The sequence below is a fragment of the Poecilia formosa genome, unplaced genomic scaffold (genome assembly GCF_000485575.1).
Source record: "Poecilia formosa unplaced genomic scaffold, Poecilia_formosa-5.1.2 Scaffold539, whole genome shotgun sequence".
NCBI lineage: Eukaryota > Metazoa > Chordata > Actinopteri > Cyprinodontiformes > Poeciliidae > Poecilia > Poecilia formosa.
The window spans coordinates 126,360-139,045 of record NW_006800478.1 but is presented as its reverse complement, the minus strand read 5'-3'; the positions used below and the strand labels follow the sequence as shown (position 1 = coordinate 139,045).

At 37.1% G+C, this 12,686-nt stretch overlaps 1 protein-coding gene across 1 annotated transcript in view; it reads left to right on the top strand.

The window, feature by feature from the left end:
• Positions 1–1,945: 1,945 nt before the first annotated feature.
• The window catches only part of smyd3 (SET and MYND domain containing 3), an 82,363-nt gene continuing 71,622 nt past the window's right edge, over positions 1,946–12,686 (top strand). The window contains exon 1 of the mRNA XM_007540409.2: positions 1,946–2,168. Within this exon, the coding sequence (XP_007540471.1) occupies positions 1,990–2,168 (179 nt within the window). The 5' untranslated portion in view covers positions 1,946–1,989. The remainder of the gene's footprint in view (positions 2,169–12,686) is intronic.

Here is a 12,686-nt window from a genome sequence, read left to right as displayed (position 1 = left end):
GATTAAACTTTAATAAAAACTACAGATCTGTCTGGTTTGGTTAAAACAAACTTGGTCTTTACTCAGTGAAGTTTATTCAGAAATTTTACTCAAGTAGGAGTAGAAATACTTCATACTGAAATTACTCAAGTAAAAGTAAAAAGTACAGCAGAGTAAAACTACTCTTAAAAGTATTTTCCCCAAAAAGTTACTCATGTAAATGTAACTAGTTTCTACCAAACTCTGTTTGTTAGTGACGTTACATCATTGTCCATTTTTGGTCATTTCTTCCTGTTTTCTTTCAGAAAAACAGTTTTAAATTTATTTACCCCCTTTGAAAAGCCTTGGAAAGGCCAAATTGAATTTATATTTTTAAAATATATTTTCAGTCTCTAAACTCTGACGATATTTTCCCTTTAAGGATAAAACAGTATTATGTTTGTCTCCGTAAAGCCTGACCATTTGTTGGAGGACTTTCCTGGATTTAACGAGTTGTTGATGCATTGATGTTTTCATTTGCACATGTCAGCTGCTGGCTCAGATGACAATCACAAAAACACAACTTTTTTTTAACCTTTCAGATGATTTGTAATTATTTATGATACAAGGGAAATGGTTTTAAATGGTTTTAAAAAGGCAGATCTATCCTGTGGTTTGTGTTTGTTCTCTTCAGATGTCTGGCGTAGTTTGTTTTATATTTTTGTTGGGTTTTTTTTGGCTGATTTGTTTCTTCTGTCCTGTTTTTCCTTGCATATATATGATTTAAACCCTGTGAGTTTCTGCCAATGCTGTCTTTATCATCTTCTGCATGGAAATTGTTAAATTATTCAAGTGTTTTCTGAAAGTATTGTACTTGTTTTTATTTCTTTTTTTTAGTGTATCACTGCTCTGACAAACAATTTTCATGCATCATTTTATGAACTCTGACTTTTTTTTTCCTGAGTTGTAAATTTGGTTTTATAAAACAAGTTTTCTTTATCATGTCTCATTAAAATCTGTTTTCTTTGGGAGCTTGTGTTGCATTTTTTTCTTAAGAAGTTTATTGTGCAGCAATTAAGAGTTTTTAGCAACTTAGATTCTGTCTAGAAATTATAATATGCTGTTCACAAAACATATCAGGAGTTGCGGTGATCTCAGACAGAATATTTATCATGATTTACTCGAAGGGATTTAAGTTGTATTCTTCATTGATGTGCTTCCTGATTTTTCCTTTAGGTGTGTTTAATGGCATTATGTGAAAAAATACTTCAAATAAAGGAGAATTTAAAAAAGTGTAGTTCATAATTATGAGATTATAATTATGAGATTGCTAAGTCACAATTATGAGAAATGTTTATTTTTTTCATGAGTGTGGTGGAAATGGGCTTTCCTATTAAAGCGATAGTGATCAAAATTAACAAAATATGCATCTAATTGTACCATTTTGTGTTGAATAAAAAGAATATACAACTGCATTTTAATTTTTTAAATTATTAAAATAAAATCTGTATGAATATTTTTATTTTTAATGTATTTTTTAATGTTATTGAACAAAATATTTAAAATAAATATGCATTTATAGTTATAAAATATAAATTATATCTATTTAAATTATATTTATATAAATGTATGTTATATTTTTAGTATAATTTATATATTGTATATAATAAACATGAATTATATTTATATAATTATATATATGTAAATATAAATTTATAAATATTTAAAAAAAATGTATATAGACAATCAACTTATTACATATGTTATATATACATAATTTATAATCTATATATAAAGAGCAATAGTCAGTAGCGAGACAATCAAGATAAGTTTAAGCAAGTAAAGATACATATTCCAAATAAACGAGATACATTAATATAAAATAAATAAATCCGAGAAAAAATAAGAAAAAAAAAACACTAAATAAATAACGTTTTTCTTTTTCTTTTTTTTTTACGTCTAGTTTCTGTGTACGCACACGTGACGTAATGACGTCACTCTCGTTACGGATGTAAACAGATCTCGTCGCACATGGAGCAAAAATCGGGGATGCTGCTGACTGTGGAGCGGTTTGTCTGTCCGGGAAAGGGGAACGGTCTCCGGGCCACAGTTAGGATCCGCCGGGGGCAGCTGGTGGCCTCCGCAGAGCCGCTGGCGTCCTGCGTGTCCGGCAAACGGGCCGCAGAGGTCTGCCACCACTGCTTCACCCGGTAAGACCTGGTTCGAGTCCAAACTGTGAGGGTCCAGTCTCACAATGCGAGTTACTCTGTTCGATATTTTAGCTAACAGAAGCTGTAAGCACAGCCAGATTTTTGCGTTTTTTAAAAGTGTATTTTTGTTTATTTTGTCGTAAAATGGATCTTAGGTGTGTGTGTGTGTGTGTGTGTGTGTGTGTGTGTGTGCGCGCGCGCGCGCTCGCTCCAACACACCTGCTTTTAAAAAATTGCATTGCTTCCTCTGCATGTTGCACAATTAATGTTCTCATTTAAAACGGGTGTTGAATTAATTTACTCGGATTAAAACTAGTGTAGTTTTTTATTGAGTCACCAGGTGGCGCTCTTGTTCTTTGCTGAAATTTAACGTTGTCGACTTGTTTGTTGTAAAGCAGCGAGTCTACAATGAAGGATTTTTGTAAAGCTGGAATTCTCTGTGTTTTTGTGTTTCATGAATGATTAATGCTCTCAAAATGTTATTGAATAAACGACCAGGATGTTTTGTTACCTGCGACAGATTAGTAATTACTAAAGAACTACATGATGTTGAGCCGAATGTGGAAATTCTTAAACTTCCTTGTTTTATCTTGAACATTTCAAAAAGATCTCAAAAATTCCAGTTTTTCGGTTGAAACTTTCTCTCTTTTTTCTGTCTGCCATGGACTTACGCCTACACCTGAACACAACGCAATAACAGAAGAGAAAACTGAGTTACTGAAGGAGTTCAGTCAAAAATCTGCTAGAAAAAAAAAAAGAAAATTTGAGATTAGTCTCAGAAAGAATATTTCTGAGTTGGAAAAGTTTAAAATTTTCTAAAAAAATAAAAAACAAGAAAAAACTCAGATCAATGTCAGAACATTTCTAGAAAAAACATGGAGTTTGAAAGGTCAAAAATTGTCTAGCATTTTTTTATTTTCTAACTTTTCCTTGTTTTTTGTTTTGTTTTGAAAATGTGTGTTTTTGGCAGAAAATCTTTATTTATAATGTCCCTAAAATGCTGTCATATTTCAATCCAGTCAGTCAGTTTAACAAAGAAAAACTGTTAAAGGCTTACATTACTATTTTTATTCATATCCTTGTATTTTCACATTTTTAGAGTAAAGTGTGTAACAGGAAATGAGAGGTGATTAAATTTCATGAGAAATTTACCAAGGATGCATCATCTGCCTCCTTGGTATTTTGTCCCGCTGCTTCATCCAGATGAAATTTGTCCATCTGGATTCTTAATTACTCATTTTCAACCCCTTCAAACCCACTTCATCACTGAGGTAAAGTTACTTATCGAGGATGTTCTGATTTCTCCCTTGGAGCATCACATGAACAAGTGGATAAATTACTGAGGCTCTAATGATGCACATGTAATACAGTCAAATCAAAAGGTAATTCTCATGTCTATTTTAAGCTCCTTTCAGAATGAGATGTTTTAGGACGCATTGTAATGGTTCCCCTTTAAGGACATGAAGTGATCTTTTTAAATTCTTCTTTTGGATTTTTTTGGTAGAGAGGATAATTTATAGTTATCGCTAGATGTTATTTTTTTAAATACCATGTTAACTTGATATTAAGCCATGTAAACCTTTGAAAAAGCGACACTTATGCAGAGAAACAATGTAGCTTTTGTTACTCCTGCAGTGGTTATGAAAAACAAGGAAGAGGAACTGCTAATGGAGATGAGTCGGCCAGTCGGCTGACTGGAGCAGAACCAGTTACAGCCAGAAGCTCCACCGTAACTTGACATGTATTCAATATCTAAAAAATATGCAGCATATAAGATGGAATTACAGCAAAAGGAATCAATAAAAGAAAAAATTACACCACTTATAGTTTCCACGCTTTGGGCAATCAGCAGTTTTATGTGTGTGTTGCGGTGTGGGGTTTGGTGAAGGTCAAAAGTCAAAGCTATAATGATGTTTTTGAGGCATTGAATAAACGTTATGGCTACATTTTGCTGCAGCAGACACTCATCAGAGCCGAGGTTCAGAAAGCTTTATTGATTTATTGTCTGAAGACCTGCAAGTTGTCTTGATGTCACACAAAGTGCTTGGCGGCGTGAGGCGGCGCGCGCATGAACGCAGCGTGTGGCCTCACACGTGTGGCGTGCATTTTTCTAGTTTTACTGAAACACAATCAGCTTCACAGTATGACAGAGTGTTAACGAAACACGATTGTTTGTTTGGTCATATCACTGGGAGAATGGAGCTTGTTTCTGTGTTTGTGTCCAGGAAATGAGCATCAAAGCTGGAGTTAATTACAGGACTTGAAGGCTTGCAGGTCCAAAATGAGTGATTAAAGCTGAGGGAATAAACTTCGACGCATGAAACTTAACAGGATCAACAACAACAAAAAAAAGCTTTTATGTTCTCACACTCACAGCAAAGGTCGTGAAGGTCAGGAGAAAAAAGCTAACAATGTGAAGAAGTCAGGATTTTTGTTCTTCGCTAGTAGCAAAGGAAGCATGTTCAAAGTGAAGCAATATTCTGGATATTTTATTAATATTTAAACATCTATGTAGCAAAATCTAAAAAGCTCGCCTAAGATGCACCTCGGCCTGTCGCGATAAAAAGTTTACTGGCAAATGAAGATACTGCGATAAATTATAATAAATTATAATGTTGTTGTTGTGAGACCATTTTGAAGTAATGTATTGATGATGGAATAATAGCGCAAATACCTTTAAACTTTAATTTAATAAAAAACTCAACATTGGAAGATACTTAAAAATCCAAAATAAAACATGAGAACCAAAACAATAAATAAAACCCAAACACAAGAGAAACCATAAATAAAATGGATTATAAAGTCACAAAATTAAAAATATATAATCAGGCTGATTTTACTAAATGATTAATTGCTTATTGTGACAGGGTCTCTTATCAGTAAACGTATGCATTTTATATATTTACCTTCATGTTATTTGACCACCAATTTCACACTTAAAAGAATTGTTATATTCTTTTATATCACCTAAAATTAGATTTTTGTTCAAAAAAATAAAATCATGACAGGTAAAAAAAAAAAAGCAAAACAGAGAAGATCTAAAATTTCAAAAGGCAAAAGAAGCTTACAGCTCAGATTTGAGTTAAAAAGTAAAAGAAAAAGATTTTAAGGCATTTTATCTATTAAAGAATAAATGGTCACATGAAGAAGTCTGAAGAAACGAGCCGCAGCTTGCACACGTAGCAAACCAGCACCCTACCAGAGAATTGAAAAGCTCTCTGTGGGGAGCACAGCCTTAAACATCCACAGAATTCCAGTTTCTGACAAAAATTTAAATTTGAAACCCAAAAAATCGTCACAGCATTATTAGTCTGCGCAGTAGTTCACCTTTAGCCTTCAAAGTCGCAAGACTCTGAAGGCACATTCGTTTTTTAAGCATATGCAAGTATGGTTGAATATAAACGTACAAGGAATATATATTGCAAAATGTTTGATAGAGTCTTTACTGATATATCCAGGCAGTTTTTATCTGCAGTGCCATTTGCAGTTTAAAATAAAACATGCAGAGCCTTAACCGCTCCTTTAGCAAAGCTAGAAAAGCCAAAGGGATGTTCGTCTCGGCCGAATCCTCTAAAGACAGCTGCTGAGCGGCGGTGCAACCGCGGTTTGACAGTTTTTGTTTTGCCTGCCTTGAAACTGATGAAAGAAGTTTAGAAATGGATGGAAGTAGTGGAGGAGCCACAGACAGATTATAGCCCAGATATTTAACGCTTTTCAGCCTGTGTGTGTCGGGGTGTGTGTGCATGGGCAACACGTCTTCCATCAAGTCTTTATATTTGACACCAATCTCTCACTCTGCGTCTCTTTGGACCGTGTGCAAACACACACCGCAGATAAAAAAACAAACATCTAAAAGCTCCTGTCTTATTTATAGAGCAAAGCATTTGATTGAAAGCTAGATGACACCAGTTTCCACGGGTCTTTGTTATTTTTAAAGAACACAGACAGAAATATTGACAGGCAGTCTAACTTGAGATGCTTGTTCTAATTTCAGCCGTGTGCTGATGCCTTTTAGCTGGAGGCTGAAGAACAAAGAAGAGAAACATTCACAGTAGGCGAGTGTTATCAGCAAACTATGACGGCGCCAATCAGAGATGTGAGACGTTAAAACATGGGAGTTCTCTTTAGGTTCTGTAACTGTTGGGGAAAATGATTGCGTAACACGAACCCAAAGCCCAGATCATAACACCACCTCCACTTTCTGAACAGAAGCTGGAAGGTTTTATAGCATTCCTCTTTTGTCTGTGATAAAAGACAACAAGCCTTTTCTCCAGCTAGTGCTAGACTTGGAGGTTTGTTTTGATTGTTTTTACCCAGAATGCCCTGCGTTATAGTTCGCTTCCTGCTTTTGGAGCGGTTCCCAGTCTGCCTGCATTCACATATGCATTCGAACCACGCTAGAGTTCACTTCCTGGTTTTTAGACGGAACAGAGGTCGCTTTTCTGATCGGCATCGGAGTTCGATTGTGCATTCTGTAAAATAATGTTTTTTACCACTTTTTGTACTTGAAGTGTCAGACTAAGTTAACTTTTATTTTCAACTAAGTTGTAGGAGAATTTTAGTTATTGTTTTACCTATAAAGTATGTTTTATTTTCAAACAATCAGTTGGAAGTGCAAGAGCCAAACATGTTGCCACCCACTGCTTTTCTTGGCATTTTTATTAGACAGCCGTGGCAAATGGTGTAATAATGCAAGTTCACATTCTCAAAGATCAGTAAGCTTTAATTTCTAAGAGACATTTAACACTGGAACTGAAAAACTTTTTAAATATGCAAAATATATAAACAAAACAACAGAAACAGCAAATAAAATGAGTTATGAAGTCTCTGTAAGGAAAACTGACCTTCATAGAAGGATCTAGTTGAGACCAATTCAACACACTGAAGACTTTTGACATTTGGTCTTTGGTAGAAAGAGAGAAAAGAGAAAATTATGCAAATGGAATTATTGAGCTTGTTTCAATTTATGAATTGATTAATTGATTTATAGCTTATTGTGACGCCAGTAGCTCCGCCCTAATTGTACCAGGTGTGGTGCGATATGAGCCGCTTTCACAGAGGAAACAGACAAAAAGGCGTCCCGACTCGTGCCACGCCGCTCAGTGGAAACAAGACATTAGGCCCAGTTTGAGGTGATTGTTGACAGGTAAAGGTGAGCAGGGGAGGAAACTGCATGAAAAAGGTTCACATGTGGTGAAGATTACCTCCTCGGCTTCACATGGGCGCAGGGTGACATTTTCCTCACTTTGCTCTCCCAGGGTGAAAACCTTCTCCGTTTCACATTTGACTAACACACACACACACACACACACACACACACACACACACACACACACACACACACACACACACACACACACACACAGCTTTTCTGCATAATGTGTAAAAGCAACGCCCTGAATCCGACACGTTTCCAAACCTCCGTTGCGTTTTCATCCCCGCAGACGGACTGATAAGAAAGTGTGTGGATCTGGTTATATAGGCGGCATACAGATGACTGCTTTAGATGACAAACCAAGAGGAGCGGATGAGAGCAGGCCTCCTCCTTTCACCTCCGCTCAATTTATGTCCCCATCTGCTTCTTCCAACATCTGTCTTTCTACCTTCCATCTAATTCCTCTCACCTTCTCTTCCACCGTCTTGTTTCTCATTGTTCAAATGTGTTTCTGTCTCTCCTTGCTTTTGCTTCCTTCTTCCTCACACAGATTGTTTTTCTGTATCCTACCAACATCTATCCCGCTCCTCCCAAACTGTGTTGTTTTCTTTATCTCCTGCTGCTTCACACCCAGGTGCCTGGAAAAAAATTGCAGACAGCTGTATCATTTGTAAACCAAGTTATCTGCTGTACGCAGGGAATCCACCTCCACATGTGTGTGTTAGTAATCATCTAAAACGCACATCTGTTGGCAGAAATTAAATCTGGGTCCTCAGGAGGGTGAACATAAAAGTTGTCTGCCGAGCTTCGGCCTCGTGTAGCACAGTTAATAAAAATCTGTTCTTTCTTTTCCCCCCTTAGAGGAGTGGAGTGAAGAAAAAGAAAATAGTTCAGTGAGGATTTATTATTAGTGTAGCACATCTAGAGCATCTGTTATTTGTTTGGATCAAGTAGAATAGCTATAATTCAAGACCGATGAGGATTAGACTGTCTAATCCATGTGTGTCAAACTCAAGGCCCGCGGACCAAATCTGGCCCGCTATAGCTTATTATGTGGCCCTCTAGGTTCTAGAATAAACACTAAGTGTGATTAAATATTATGTTTTCAATCAAATCATTGCAGTTTTTATCAATCAGTCCCTTCAGTTTCTTGAGAATTATCGTGGAAATTCACGCAAAATCAACAAATCCCTGAACTTTTTTCACTTATACATAATTGGGAGTTTATTGCAGATTTTTACTCTAAAAATGTTAAAACCTTTCTTACTTGTCCTAAACAGCTGCTTCAGCCTTAATTGATATCAGATTATAGTTCATGATCTATACCAGGGGTCCCCAAACTACGGCCCGCGGTCCGGCCCCCTGAACAATGCCGGATCCAGCCCGCCTCCTCATACCAGAGAGCATTCAGTGTTTTTTTCATATATTGTATTTTCCGGTTTATATGTGGTTTTTTCTTCAACCACCAGGGGGCTCTTGAGCAGATATGAAACTAACTTTCCCTCAATGGAATATGTACCAGTCAGTCCCAGTCACCGTTTCACTCACGGTTTTTTCCATTTGCATTCTGGGTAAAAATCTATCTAAAAGCAGCGCTCCCCCACCCCCCCGCCAAGAATTTTCCAAGGTTTCTTTCTCCAAAAACTAAGACCGGCCCCCGACCAGAGAAAGGAACAGCTATGTGGCCCTCGCAGGAAAAAGTTTGGGGACCCCTGATCTATACAGAGTAATAAAAAGTCACATTTACCGTCACAAAAAAGCTCAAATATTTCCACATTAGTACCACAAACACTTTGATTTTTATTGCAAAACATCGCAAAAATATCACGAAATCCTGGAGGGACTGAAAAGATGTTTAATAATATTATTTAACTTTAAGAATTCATTGATATTTTAACAGTTTGTGAACAGGTTTTATCAATACATTCTGGCACAACAAGCCCTTTAAGAGCAGCCATGATCTGGATTTGGTCCAAAATGAGTTTGACTCTCCTGCTCTGGTCGTTATGAATTTATTCTCTTAAAGGTTTCAGTTCTCGTCTTGTTGACCGGTCTGGGTTCATCCTGCAGCTACACACCGATGGTTACTGGCTGTGTGTGTGTCTTGATGCTCGTTGGCTCCTTCGGCAGCCCTGCTGTGCCTGCGCTTCAGAGCTCAGGATCTTTTGTGACTTCTTGTTTGCATTTCAGTGAGAATATCACACAGCCATGCTTCTTTCATTAGGCTTCATTCTGGTCGCTGGAAATTCAGCTGCCAGGCATTTCACTGAGATCAAACCACATCTGCTCGTACTTCTCCTGGTTACTTCCTTTATCCTGGCTCTTCTCATGCTTCACAGTAGCTTTTAAATTTCTTGTGATGACCTTCAATAAACTGCAGTATAGAGTTGTACAAGTCAACTGTTTGGAATATTTAAATTGTGCGTAGAAGGGATGTGAGATATGGGATGAAATTCATATCCCAATATCTAGTGTGATGCGTTATACAACTCTAGAAAAACATTAAAAACCACTTAAGATGATCAGTTTCTCTGATTTTACTCTTTATAGGTAAATGATTGAGTAAAATGTTATTTTATTCTATGAACTACTGACAACATGTCTCCGAAATTCCAAACAAAAACTTAGTAACAGAAAATGAGAAGTGGTCTAAATCTGCAAATCAGACCTCAAATAATGCAAAGAAAACAAGTGCATGTTAATTTAAAAACAACAAAACTGATGTTTTAACTCAGGAAGAGTTCAGAAACCAATACTTGGTGGAAAAACCATGAGGTTTTCAATGGGGTTCAATACAGAGCTTTGCATCACGATATGCTGATGGTATGAAACTTAAAAAGAGAAATGGAGGAAAAATACTAATTGAGTGACTTACATCTTGTTTTTGTTAACAGCGTATCCATTTTATTTGTTTTGGATATTTAAGATGCCCTCCAGTTCCAGTTGTTAAATGTTTAAATGGAAGATTGTTGATCTTTGAGAGGGTATACCTGAGTTATTATACCATTTATTGCAATTTACCAATTATGATAAACAATATTTGTTATCGTGCCAGGCCCAGCTCCAGCTTATTGGTTCAGACCCCAAGCTGTATGTCTCACTTTACCAATGAAACCATGAGGAGACTCGTTCCATATGATTCCCCTCAGGTTGAAGATGACTCAGGATGCAGCTGCTTTCTTTCTGTCTGTCACACACACACACACACACACACACACACATACACACACACACACACACACACACACACAACCTTTTACTTCTATGCAAACTGAGGACTTAGTATTGATTTCTATTCATTTTAGGAACTGCATGTATGCCCACATGTCTCAGCATTAACCATTACTATCCTATTTATAACCTTAACCAAAACTTAATTAACACCTTACCTCTAAATCTAACTAGAAGAAATTCAAAGAAGTGAAGTTTTATGATAAATACTCTGAAACTGGCCGTCCAGTTACAGTATATAGAAGTACACTCGCACTTTGCATGTCTTTCTGTCTTCACAAGGACTTTTAATTGACCTCCATTCATTTTTTCTCATTAATGTCTACAGCCCAACCCTTATCCTAAGTCAGTGTTCCTCAAACTTACCTCATTACCACCTAACTTGAAATTTCCTCCACAATAACACAATATTTTAACATATTTTAACTTATGCAACCTGTAATAAAAATATTGTTCTCTTAACTCATTATCTTTGTTCCTCCTGATGTGAAGGGTAGCGCTGTTTGTGACTGGCCACATTGAAACCATGAACACATCAACTAGGGGCGTTTTGAGTTATTTACTGATTCTGAAAGTATGTATCAGAAAAGAAAAATAGAGTCAAACATTTTCTTTCAGCTGGTAGATAGCCAAGATAAATCATTTTATTTTAGGCGTTAAGATGCAGACAGTCAGCGTGGGGCGCAGCACTGCTCACCGCCTCGTCACCATCTTTTGTTCTGCAACTCACCCTGAGAAACTTTCTTCCGGTATCTTCAGGCTTTCTTTTTAGTGAACCGATTTTAAGCCGTTTATCCATTAATATTTTTAAATACAACCCTTTGCTCAGCTAACTTTAGCGTCACACTTTTAGCTAACGTCACATCAACAAACGGATGCTTACATGCAGTACCTCATGGACCACCAGGTGGCGCCTGCAGACCACCACACTTAATTCACCTTAGTCCTAACCCTAAGCCCCAACAATTACTAGTCTATTCCTGACCTTAACCAAAACTTAATTCACAGCATACCTGTAAGGCAGTGTCGGTCCAAAGTCAGGTCTTCAGTCTTGGTTCTGGTCCTGGTTTAACACCTGAATCAAATGAAGGCTCATTAGAAGGCCTGAGAAGAACTTTGACATGCTCAGGATGTTGTTATACCACCAGGGAGAGAAGTGAAACATGCCGGCCCTTCAGGACCGACTTTGGACACCACTGCTCTAAGTAGAGCACAGTAGAACTGACACCAAATGTTTGAGGACTGGGAAAAGGTCCTGACTTTCCACCAACACGCTCCTTTTGTTGATAATTATTGTGAAAGTGGTCCTCTACACTTTCCAGTTTAAAATGAATCCACATCTTCATTTGTCTCCATAAGCCATGGTCTGTGGCCAACAGTAGGTGGCAGTGGTGACTATTTCTCTCCCAATTATTATTTCTTATACTCTTTTAATTTATACATCCCAGTAGTCGTGACGATATCGAAGAATCTCTTTATCTTGTAAACTGAATATTATTCGGACTTGCTTCTTCTGGTTTGAATATTTCCTGCTGTAGGAAACTGAAGACTTGAGCCAAGCAGCCCGGCAACAGCCAAATATGTTGTCGAAAACAATCAAGAAGGAAAATTTATCATATATTTGTACCATTTTAGAGTGAAATTTTCTGTGCTGTGGTGGGAAGAGTTCACTCTGTGACTGTTAAGATGCACCAAGTTGTAGCTGGAACAGAATCTCCTGCAGCTTTTACTCATGGGGAATCAATTACCGTGCTGCACACACCAACAGGGATATGCTGAGGTAGGCCTAATTAGATGTCTCACAGCAAAGACTTAACAAAACTGACCACACACACACACACACACACACACACACACACACGTAAGAACACAGATCTGTTGACTTGCATATTAATGGAGCAACCAGCGTCTCCCAGTTCCTCCAGTTCTGATGAGTGACAGCTTCTATTTATATTTATCCCGTTCTTCTAGTTCTTCTGTTTCTATCTTTATGTTTTCCTGGCCCACATTTTTTCTGGACCTTCGTACAAATTAACTTCTGCTTTCTGCTGTAGGCTTTGATCGTAAAATAAAAACATCTTTCTTGGGCTTGTTTTTCTTTTTTGCAAAAGGAGTAAAAACAAAGGAGTTTT